This window comes from Dipodomys ordii, unplaced genomic scaffold (genome assembly GCF_000151885.1).
Source record: "Dipodomys ordii isolate 6190 unplaced genomic scaffold, Dord_2.0 Scaffold3, whole genome shotgun sequence".
In the NCBI taxonomy this organism is placed as follows: Eukaryota; Metazoa; Chordata; class Mammalia; order Rodentia; family Heteromyidae; genus Dipodomys; species Dipodomys ordii.
Window position 1 is genome coordinate 24,623,289 of NW_012267219.1, and position 12,676 is coordinate 24,635,964.

Consider the following 12,676-nt stretch of genomic DNA (forward strand, 5'->3'; position numbering starts at 1 on the left):
CAGTCACCAAATATTCTTTTCTAGGGACAGATGACTCAGCTACTAGTCCTCTTAGATGCATAGAATTCATCTTGGAAATGTGTGTACACCACACCTGGACAAAAAGGTCAGTGAGCACACCTGGATGGTCTTGTCTTTCAAGAAAAGACTATAAGTAAATAACACTGGATCTCTACATGCCCAGAAAAGATGGGTTCCAGGCAAATCTTACTCTTAATGACACTTAATTGACTCACATTCCAGTTCCCTCCCCCACTTCCCTGAGTTTGCCTGGCCTCTCTCTATTTAGGGAAAATTATGGCATTGGTATTTCTCAGGCTGAATTCTTCAGAAGTTGCTCCATGGCTGCATTTGGCCAACCCCCTGAGGTTTTCTGCCTATGAAGAGCTAATTTCTCTTATACAATTATGCCTTTTGTGGAATTTTTAGAAATGTAACATTAATTTTGGATTAAGTACTATGCTTTTCTTTAGTTACCACTTTAGGATTAAGTTCTGGTTTCCTTCTGGTTATGACTGAAATAGTACTGACTGGACTGGGAAGGTAGCTCAGTGGTAGAATACTTGCCTTGCATGCATAAGGCCCTGGGTTCAATTCTTTAGCACCACATAAACAGAAAAAGCCAGAAATGGCACTGTGGCTCAAGTGGTAGAGTACTAGCCTTGAGATGAAGAGCTGAGGGACAGCGCCCAGACCCAGAGTTCAGGCCCCACAACTGACAAAATAATAATAATAAAAAAAAATAAAAATAAGAATAGTACTGACTCGGAAATGTAGATCAGAGAATCAAAAATGGTAAATCAATAGTACTAATAGCTATTGCTATTGCAATTATTGCTCACTGTAGCTACTGTGCAAGTTACTTTGCAGACAACTCACATGATTATTATTACCTTCAGTTAAAGAATATAGGCATACTGAATATCTTCCTTAAAGGTCACACTACCAGATAATGCACAAGTAGAATTTGTACCTAAGTCTTTCTGTCTTCAAACACAACATATGTAGCTACTGAGATATGTAATGAATGGTAGCAGGTCATTTTTTTTGTTTTTGGTCCGGTTGTGTGGCCTGAACTCTGGGCTTGGGCGCTGTCCCTCAGCTCTTCAGCTCAAGGCTAGCGCTCTACCACTTGAGCCACAGCGCCACTTCCAGCTTTTTTTTTCTTTTTGTTTATGCAGTGCTGAGGAATCGAACCCAGAGCCTCAAGCATGCAAGGCAAGCGCTCTACCACTGAGCCACCTTCCCAGCCCGGTAGCAGGTCATTTTTAACAACTACTTAGCCCCAGTTATTCCACATGGGAATGTTTACCTACTTATCTCTGTCTACTCACTGTAGTTTAAACTGATTTTCCCTCTAAGTGAAGAACAATGTTATTAAAAGAACAACAAAACCACGTGAATCTATGAAAATGCTGCTTCACTGAATGTTTCCTTGTTGTGCTCCCTCAATGAACTGGGCAATGATAATCTAAAGGTCACAGTACTTTCCCTTAGAAGTCCAGATAGAATGGAGAAAGCAGAGTTCAGTTGCATTTGCTGTCTATAATGTTGTGGAGACTCGCACAAAATGCGCTGGAAGAACAAGAGAAAAATCTGAGGTGATATACCAGCTAGTTTTTTTGAAAGGTGAGGGCTTTCCAAGCAATGAAGAGATAGGTAGGGCAAGAGTAGGCTCAGTAGAAGTGGAGATGGAAAAGGAATGGCATGTTCCATTCCAGTAATGGTGAAAGGTTCAGGGCTAAGAGTAAGGCACAAAGCCATGGAGCAAGAGGAAAGACATCAGAAGGGTATAGATGGGGTCAGATGAGAAATAACCACAGAATGGTAGAGACGCTTTAGATCACCAGGTAGAAGACTTGCATATCCATAGGGTCAGGTAGGTAATGTCAAGCAGTAGAGAAAGGTGATGACAAACAGGAGTGGGGTATGCCTGCCCTTCCAAAGCCAATTCCTCTCCCAGTGTTAGTTCCCTGCAGCTTTGAAAAAGGCAGGTGCAGTATTTACAGAACATTTCTGCTATCACAAGGTAGAGTCTAAGTTATGATCTAAAATCTCCAATCTTTAAGTATCAGTAGGTAACACCACTAGACTAAAAATAAATTTGTGAGCCAAGCAAAACTATTCAGTGGTTCATCCCAATGGTTCAAATTTATCATAAATTTCAAATCTTTAGTAAAATCAGGAGACATTATCATATAAACAATCACATATAATTAGAAAGGTAAAGCACATCAACTTACATCAACTATATACTCCATAAATAATTATCATTAGAAAAAATCTTTCCTGCCATTATTTTTCATCTATCCCATGAAAGTTCACTAACTGAACTTCCTAAACAATTTTCTTCATCTTTTTTTTTCCTTTTTTTTTTTGGAGGCAGGGTCTAGCTTTATAGCCCAGGCTGGCCCTGAACTTTCAATGTTCTTGTCTGGGTCTTCTAAGTGCTGGGACTATAGGTGTGCTTCACCTAAACAATGTTTTATACCATTTGAAATATTAGCCTTCAAAATTAGAATAGGAAGGCTATTTGCAAATGAGATGTAACTTATACCATGATGTTAAAATAATTAGACTCAAACAGTTCTAACTCCCTAAGCTTTTCTGTAAAGAACTAGGAAGAAAATCACAGATTAAAGTCACATTGGAGGACGACCAAATTTGAGTTTCAACAATCTATAACCTCTAAGTCTAAGAGTTTATGGCTTCCTATTCTACATTAACTAGTCAAATATTTCTGTCTTGCTTCCTCAAACACCTTATAAAAGATTCCCCAGGTGCTTGTACTTGGTGGTAAAGCCCAGATCTCTTGTGGTTTGGTATAGCCTAATTCTTGAATTCCTTGCTGTCTGCCCAAAGAAATGAAAAGTGTTTAAGGTGCTGGAAGTGGCTATGACCCTGATTGGAATATTGATACCTAATATACATGAATAATCACTCTGCAATAAATAAGTATAATTGTTTTATGTTAATTTTTTAAAATTATAGCCATTCATGGTGGAGGATGATTCTAGCTCTTGGAAGGCTGAGATAGAAGAATGGTAGAGTTCAAGGAGAAAGTGATATCAAAGATTATAACTGAAGATTAATGAGCTGTTAAGCTCTTCTGCTCAGGAAGTAAATGAGGTTGAGAAGACACCATCTGGGTAAAGGAATAAATCTGCAACTTAGTAGTTGTTTTCATATTTTATAAGATCTATGTTCTATGTTTCTTCCAAACTGGACATTGTCATCAGCTTGCGTTCTACCCAATGGCCCAAAGTTCCCCCTCTACCCCAGAGATGATGTTCCTCAGATGAGCATGTGTACATGAACTATTATGTAGGTCTGATGATAATGAGTACATGGGAGAAAACCACCTCTGGTGAGAGAAAAGCAAGCCTGGTCAGGAGGTGTGATAATTAGGAAAACAGTGAACAGAGGCTGAATGCTGTAAGGTATGCCTTAGGGTACAGTTCCAGGTTGAGGAAATCAAGGAAGGAGTCTAGAGGGCAGGGAGCAAGAGTAAGTTAGAGGAAAGAGCTAAGAGGAGGTTAACAGTGGAAGACAGATCATCTGAAGATTTGAACATTTACTCTGAATGAGATAGGAACTTGCTTTCTTGTTGCTGTGTTTGTTTTTCTGGGGCAAGGTCTTCTTGACCCAGGCTGGCATCCAACTTTTGATCCTTCCGCTTCAGCCTCCAGAGTGCTTTGATTGATTAGAGGCATATACTCCTATATCTGGTTGAGCTACCTATTTTGACCCCACAAAGGCCTGATGTTTATAGGTGATAGCCTGAAGAACAGTTAGGAGGTATCTACAGTCATCCAGGAAAGAGATGATGGCTTGGGCCATGATGAAAGATGGAGGTGATGAAGAATTGAGTTTCATCAATTCTTAAGATTTGCTGAAGAACTGAAGAATGAGGTTTGAAAGAAGGAAGTCAAGGAGGAAACCACGACTTCAGCTTCACCAATGGAAGATTGACATTTTATTAAGGTTAGAAAGCATAGGAAAATTGCTGCTGTTGATGGTAGTAATTGGGAGAGAGGGTGGCGGAACTGATTATGGATATATTTAGAAGTTACTATTGTACTTTAAAGAGGAGATATTCCAGTTGGGGTGGGAAGCCAGGATCTGTTTGAGGTAAAGGGGAATTATAAAATGACCCTCCCGAACAAGTTGTAAGTTTGTATCATTATCATAAACCACATAAAGTTCTTCCAGGTGTGTACAACTAATGTGGTAACATTGTGTTGTAAGACTGAGCTAAAGTTACATCAGTGATTCCTGAAGTGTGGGCCTTGGGGCAACAACAGCATCTTTGTAGTCAGTGACTTACTTGTTAAGAGACACAAGTCATGGGCCCCTCCCATCCCTGTGACTCATAACCTCTGATAAGGCCCTGGAAACTGTTTGGACAAGCTCTCTAGGACACTGATATGTACATTGCAAGAGCCAGATGATAAGAAGTTTAGAATTTCCAGGTTATAAACGTTAAAAAAAAACTGACTTTTTTTAAAAAAGGAAAAGTGTCTTTATTGTATGAAGCATAAAAAATTGTAAACAAAAATTGCATGACATTTCATTTCTTATTTAGATTTTTCAATGGAGTTATAAAAATATAATACCAGTTAGTCTTTGTAAGCTCTTGAAAATGTCTAGAAAACACAATATAAAAGGCACTTAAAACACACAAGGAGACGATAAAAAGATAAAAGTCATGGGTACAATTAAAATTGCTTTGAAAAAAATGTTTCAATATAGATTTTCACATAAACAGGACTTTACCTTTTCTCCTATTTTAGTTTTTTAAACCATAGATAGTATTTTCCTCACATTATAAGTAGAGACTATAAATGTGGTCTTCCATCTCCCACCTTTGTTCTTGATTCAGGCTACTGGAAAAGCAAGCTGCAATTAATTTGCCTGCTTTTTTTTCTTTTAAACTTTATTGTCCATTTTGTCTAAGATAAAATTCTTAATCCGTAACCACAATCTTTTAGAAAGTCTGGCTCATTTTCATTTTGTTTCAAGTCACAATTCATTAACAACAATAACAAACCCAGGAAGACAATGATGCAAATGATGCTTTTCAGAATAAATATAGAACTTATTTTTCGGCTGCCAAAAATCACCCTAAGCAAAGGTATTTCTGAGGCATGTGTATATATACATGTGTGCAAATTTTAAAATAGATCTGTTACATCATTGTGGCTTTTTAGCATGCTGAAATCACACTAACAAAATCTCTGCGAACTGTGATTGCAGGTGCATTACTACCCAGATCATTCTGCCCACTCATTTGTGATAGAAACTACATGTGTGCTTCAGATGCTTTTTACTCTTCATTTCCCTTTGGGTCAGTCAAAAGATAAAGAATGCACAGCAGAAATCAAATAAAAACCCTCTGCATCACCTTACATATGTTCCGTTGCTAATCGGGTGTATTCTTACTGTGGAAGTTCCATAGTCTTGGTATTTTTATCCGTCATCTCTTTATGGCCTTAATATGAGGATGCTTTTTGTTGTTGTTGTTTAAAAGAAACATGAGCCAGATCAATAGCTCATTCTCTACTTTCAAATGCTAGTTTAGAAATGAATCATTGCACTGTTCAAGTGTGTTGTTATAGAAATAACTTAATTACTTCAAGGGATTTCCTGAACATGATCATTCTCAAATAATTTAGCAGTAAAATCCAAAGATTTGGTTACTTTCCTGGCAAGATTTAGGGTATGAATGAAAAATGACATTTATATAAAATAATATGGGGGTAGGGGGAATTGCTTGAATGCTTCTCCACTTTATTACTGCAATCATGCCTGGGAGTGATGTAAATTAGTCCTTGACATTGATTTGTGTGTTTAAATTGGTCCTTAAATAGGCTTTTTCTGTCTTTTGTTCTGTTGCTCACCCTCTGAAGAAATGTCATGGGGAGTGGCGAGTGGGGTAAGGGGTGGAGCCTCTGGGCTACCTTCCTGAGTACATACACAGCGCTCATTTCTCATGCCTCAGTTCACACTTTCCTAGTCAACTTTTCTGGTGGATGGTACCGAAAATCTTTTGCTGATTTTCAAGGCAGTCTTTCAGCTTATCCTCTGTCAAAGTCAGTCGCTGCTCCAAAATTGAAACAGTCTGCAAATAGGAGGACAAAATAGTCAATGGCTGGTAACTTTGGGATTAGGATGAAAAAGGTGGTGTCTGCATGAGCTAGCCTTTTCAAAATTGGGGTGCCAATCTCCTGTTTTTTAAAAAAAGCGTCGGGCGGGGGCGGGGCAGAACTCGTGTTACTGCTGGGTCCTACCAAGGGACAAGCACTATCAAGTAGTTTAAGGAAACAAAACTGACACATATGAGCAAAAAGGAATGTAGATCTGGCCTCTGCAGACAATTCTTCTATCTGATCTACTGAAGCCACAGGCCCGGAAAGAGACCATGTAAAGTACTGCTTATAAGCAGTGCCACAGGCTACACAGTCGTGTGCGGAGAGCAAGCGTCCGCCTGCGCGGCTTAGAGGCCGCGGGGAGGTCATCCCCAGTCACTCTGTTACAACTGAATCCATGGCCAAGCTTCCCTTCAGCACCCCAGAGCCAGGCAGTTAGAGTTCTTCGGAGAGACCATAATGATTGCCCCAGGTTCCTGCACCCAGAAGAGGCCAGCAGCAGCTCACAGGCTGAGGAGAGCAAAAATGTACACAGTGCTTATGCTGGTTCTAGGCTGCCATAACCAGGGGTTCCTTCAGGATGCAGTTACATATCCTCATTAAAAGAACATGCATTAAATTTGGGAAATCTAATTTTGTGTGATATTTTACGTGTGTGTGTGTGTGTGTGTGTGTGCATTAGTGTGCTGGTACTGGGGCTTGAATTCAGAAGCTAGGCACTATCCCTTAAAAGCGTTTCCATTCAAGGCTGGCACTCTACCACTTAAGCTACAGCTCCGCTTCCAGTTTTCTGTTGGTTAGCTGGAGATAAGAGTTTCACAGACATTCCTGTCTGGACTGGCTTTGAGCTGTGATCCTTAGAGCGCAGCCTCTTGAGTAGACAGGATTACAGGCATGAGCCACTGCCATCTGGCTTCTTTTGTATCTTTTAAAAAATACTTGTTATAACTAAGATATATATTAGGAAGTCACGCGAGACTTAATGAATTCTCACCAGAAAAACATTTTAATAGCTACCAGGCAATAACTAAAACTCCGCTGGCACCGTGTCTGTCCTCCTGCTACTTCCAGAATAGCCACTATCCTTACCTTTACCCTCACTTTTTAAATATTTCCTTATGGTTTTATTTCTCAAATGTAAATCCCAGGAAAATACACTTGCTCTTTATTTTATTTTCGAGGCCTGCCAGGTTACTTTGAAAGGTGCCACCCTTCCCTATCTTCTTCTGACAGTTTATTTGTTGGCAGCTCAGGTCAGCTGACCTTTGAAGAAGTTTCCAGTGACTTGGACTTAAGGGCCACACTCAGGTGTGGCTTAGTCTGTTCCTCCAGCCTGTGCACATTCTACAAGATCAAGGTAAGACTGTAAGTGGTGGTGGTCTGTGCTTTCATTAGTGGGCACACAGTCAGCGCAGCATCAGTTATTTCTCTTTGAGTGATGTTTTTGGTGGTGATTCAATGTCGGGATAATGACCATTGTCTAATTCTGTCATATGAGACATTTTATAAGTTGGGATAATTTATAAATAAGAGACATGTTTCCATGTTTCCTGCTTGGCTACTCAATGGGAGAATTCATACAGGAAAGGCAAAATAAATGTTTGGTTATTTTAGCCAACAATGTACAAGAAAATGAAGTGATTTTTCCATTGTACATGAAAGGTAAACTGTTGGTATCACTTAAAACTCTTGCTTTCATATTTCTGGAGTAGACCATGCCTAACTAAAAAATGACAGTTAAGTTCATAAGACTTTCTACCAATGCCTGAGTGCCTAAAATGTGCCAAACAGCTTGCCAGATACAATATACTACTACATTACTTATGACAAAGTGGTTTGACACTGATTGACTCCACTTATCTCCTGGCCAAATGTTACTTAATTTTAATTTACTTCTAATTACAGTTCCTACAGACAGTTAAATTCTCTGCAACTTAGGTGACATGAAGTCACTAGTAAATGGAGTAAGAAATGTATTTTTCTTGCTTCTTGCCTGCAGACTCTCTGTTCCCCTTTTACAAGTATGCCAGGCCTGCTTTAACCTTTTTAATAGACACTCCTGTCCTTCAACATTAATTTTTTTTAAATCACAGATTTAACAAAGCTGAAGGTTTTTCACTTAACTTTGAATCAGGTGAAGAAAGCAATGAATCCTGAAGCTGAAGCAGTAGTGAATGAGAAGGTTATATGTGAAAAATTCTAATGAGGACTGGCACTGACAGGTAATGGCTTAGGTAAACACATGGCAATCTGGACAACAAGCCAGCTAAAACTGATTTTTGACATGAAACTCAGAGGGCAACAACTCCTCCCCCTCCCCTTCCTCCATCCTCTTCTTCGTCTTTGCCCTCCTCCTCCTCCTCATTTTGTTAGACAAGGTATCACTATATAGCCCAAGATGGCCATGAATTCATGATCCTCTAGTCCCAGCCTCTCAAATCCTGAGATTACAGGTGTGTACCATCTCACCTCACTATCTTTAAAGGAAAGGAACATCTGCTTAAAAACAGAGAAAGTCTCTCTGGCACAATATTAGAAAGTGGTAATGGATGATTTTAATATGCTCTCTGAGCAAATCATATATGACTCCAAGTTCTCACATGGCTCATTACCACAGACTGTTGACTAAAACCATGGACATGCTTCTTAAAACTCCAAAGGCCTTGAGAGGTTATCAACAGTATACAAATATGCCTTAAATTAGTGGTTCTAGCCAGATACCAGTGGCTCATGTCTGTAATCCTAACTACTCAGAAGGCTGAGATCTAAGGATTTTGTAGTTTGAAGCCAGGCTGGGCAGAAAAGTCCCTTTGAGACTCTAATCTCCAATTAACCACTCAAAAGCCAGAAGTGGCACTGTGGGCTCAAGTGGTAGAGCATTAGCATCAAGCACAAAGAGGCTCAGGGACAGTATCTAGGCCCTGAGTTCAAGCCCCACAACAAAATAAAACATAAAATAGTTATTCTAAACATTGGCTCCAAAGCAGAATTATAAAACGTGCTTATATGATGGACACCAGTATCTTATCACAGACCAATGGAAATGAGGCTCTCTTGTGCATACATCCAGGTGGCCCTGGATTACAGAGATGTAATACACAGCCAGTACTGAGAAGTGAGTTAGGTAATTTCTATTCAGGAGCTATTTTATTTTGAAATATTTTTGCTAGACAAGTAATTGATATCTCTCTAGTTTATATTTTAGTCCTTTGTTCTATATAACTACATAATTTATCTGCTCTAACAAATATTGTGCATGGTGGATTGTACAGACATTAAACATTTCAAAGAACTTAAGAAGACTTCTCTAAAGAAAACACTAAATCAACAGAGCTGAACAGAAGACTTTGGTGCATCATTTCAAGGTACAACTTTCCTTACCACATCTATACCTTTGATCAAGAACTGGAAAGCTTTGGGTGCATTATTTAAGAATCATTATTTCGGGGGCTGGGAAATTGGCTCAGTGGTAGAGTGCTTGCCTTGCATGCATGAAGCCTTGGGTTCAATTTCTCAGCACCACATGAACAGAAAAAAGTCGGAAGTGGTGCTGTGGCTCAAGTGGTAGGGTGCTAGCCTTGAGCTGAAGAGCTGAGGAACAGCGCCCAGGCCCAGAGTTCAGCCCCCCAGGATGGAGAAAAAAAAAAAAGAATTACTATTTCCTTTCTTTGCAAAGGTAAATTGCTTCACAAAAACTGGTTAAGATACTAAAATGGGAATGCAAAGCCCTTACTACTAAAGAACTACTACTGATACCTGAAGCTTTGGAAAGAGAAAAATTATGTTTTCAGAGTGAAAAAGTATACATACAGGTGGTAATAGTTCATAATAACCAGAAATGTTTCCTTGCAATAGATTTTTCTTTAGGTCCTAAGTATTATATTATGAGTGACATAATATTAATATTCAGAGGGCAAAACATCACTGTCTAAAGCCAAATACCTCTGTGGCATGGAGTACCACTTCTGTTTTTTCCAAAGAAATCTGTGTGTGTGTGAGTGTGTGCGTGCATGCAACCACACTTCTTTCCTCTTTCCCTCCCCTGTCCCTCTCTTTCTCTCTTCGAGCTTCTCTGTAGACACAGCTTAGAGCAGCTAGCCCAGCACATCTTGGGAATAAAAGAAAAATCTTCTCATGCCCCATTAGTTTTGCAACCTGCTATAACAAAATTGCGCGTATCTTCCCAAGGCCGTGCCAACGCACCTGTGTCAAGACGTTGAGCTGCTCCATGATATGCTCTAGTGCATCGGTCACAGCAAGTGGTACGCTTCTTTGACTGTCAGACAGCAGGTCACTCACATCTTCTGTCTTCTTTCTCACAGCTGGTGAACACCCTGGTTGTACCAAGGATGGGTTCATGAAATACGCACTGATGTCCTCACCATTCTTGTCTGGCTGAGTTCTATCAATGGTGTCTGTTGTCTTTAATATCATAGAAAAGACAGGGAGAGTTATAGTTCCCCAAATTTAAAATGATATGTATCCATAAAAGTTTAAAATATTCCAGGCTTACAGGGCTGACATGAAGATACATTCCTATAATGCTAGCTATTCAGGGGAGCAGAGAGGTAGGGATCATGGTTTGAGGCCAGCCAGGGAAAAATGTTAAGTGAGATCTTATCCATCTAAACAAAATTAAGCCAGGTATGATAGTTCATGCCTGTAATCTCAGGCATTGGGAAGAAAGTGTAGGATTCTATTTGAAAAATAACTAAGGCAAAAACAAGCAGAGACATGGTTTAGTACCTAATAAGTTGAAGGCCCTAGGTTGCCAAAAAAAAAAATTCAGACAGCATTTAGTTATTTATCAACTATAGTAAATTATGGATATTCCCAATTATAATAAAGACACAAAGCTAACAAGGAATCTAGAAAACCACCATTTTCCTTGAGTTTCTTTTCACTGAAATACTTAGTATGTCTGTCTAAGAGATTAAGTATTTAATTTTCAAATAAAAAAATTATATCTTTTAGTATGATTATTGTTTTTTTGCCAGTCCTGGGGTTAACGGAGGGCCTGGGAACTGTCCCTGAGCATCTTTTGCTCAAAGCTGGCACTCTACCACTTGAGCATAGTGCCACTTTGGGATTTTTCTGTTTATGTGGTACTGAGGAATTGAACCCAGGGTTTCATGTATGCTAGGCAAGCACTCTACCACTAAGCCACATTCCTAGCCTCTAGTATGACTAATATATATATATATATATATATATATATACATATATATATGTATGTATTTAAAAGTAACAAATGATGGTGAAGATGTAGAGAAGTTTGAATGGTTTGTGCTTTGCTGTGTAAGGGTGAAACATGCAGATGCCACAAAAACCAGCAGGGTCGTCCCTCAAAGCAGTCATAGAATCACAAGGCCTGCAGTGTAGAAGCAGAAGAACTGAGAGCACAGACTCAAACACAGATATTCATAGCAGTCTTACTCAAATGGCCCAAAGGTAAAAACATATTTAAGAAAATGTAACTCAGGTATAAAAATGAGCTGAATTTTAGTACCTATTATAGCACTGATAAACTTGAAAACTCTGTGCTAAGTGAGATACACAGAAATAAAAAGTGCAAACATTGCATGATCCCATTTACATGAGGTATCAGGAGTAAGTCAATTTAGAGATGAAAAAGAGGGTGAAGGTTAATAGGGGCTGAAAGGAAGTAAAATGGAAAGTTATTGCTTAATGGGTGCAGAGTTTCTGTTTGCAGTGATCAAAAAGATTCTGAAAATAAACAACGGTGATGGTTACACAACACTGTGAATTTTGTGAATATAGTTAGAGTCATTGGTTATACACTTAAAAGTGGTAAAAGATTTTAAAAATGGAAATTTTGGGGTTGTATATTTTATCACAATAAAATAAAACTGAGAAAACCTCCAACCTATGGCAATGAGCATAAGTGTTATACTAAAATGCCACTGAAAAAACAAGGTACAGGACTCATATTTCTAAACAATAAAACTTACTACACCAAGTTACAACAAGACAACATGAGTGGCAGTGTTACTCAATGGTAAAGTACTTTTCTAATATGCATGAAGTCCTAGGCTCAATCTGCCAACACGACTAAAACTAACAAAAACAGTGTGATACTAGCATAGGAATATGTATGTGCGTGTGTGTATGTGTATATATGTGTGTGTAATATATATATATATATATATATATATATATATATATGTCACCAAAATAGAACTGAGAGGCCAGAAATAAACACATTTATTTATGGTCAATTAATTTCTGACATGTTTGCCAAGTCAATTTTATTGCAAAAGAATATTTTTACCAACAAATGGTGCTGGGAAAATTATATACACTTAAAAGAATATATGTGGAGCTGGTGGCTTAGGCCTGTAATCCTAGTTACTCAGGAGGCTGAGATCCAAGGATCCCAGTTCAAAGTCAGCCTGGGCAGGAAAGTCTGTGAGACTCTTATCTACAATAAACCACTAGAAAACCGGAAGTGGCGCTGTGGCTCAAGCGGTAGAGTGCTCACCTTAAGCTGAAGAGCTGAGGGACAG

At 38.9% G+C, this 12,676-nt stretch overlaps 1 protein-coding gene across 2 annotated transcripts in view; it reads right to left on the bottom strand.

The window, feature by feature from the left end:
* Nucleotides 1-4,527: 4,527 nt before the first annotated feature.
* Poc1b (POC1 centriolar protein B) overlaps nt 4,528-12,676 on the bottom strand; it is a 78,286-nt gene continuing 70,137 nt past the window's right edge. For both annotated transcript variants that reach the window (XM_013022060.1, XM_013022049.1), the window contains 2 exons: nt 10,353-10,571; nt 4,528-6,121 (listed from right to left, as the gene is read on the bottom strand). In XM_013022060.1, the coding sequence (XP_012877514.1) occupies nt 6,017-6,121; nt 10,353-10,571 (324 nt within the window). In that variant the 3' untranslated portion in view covers nt 4,528-6,016. The remainder of the gene's footprint in view (nt 6,122-10,352; nt 10,572-12,676) is intronic.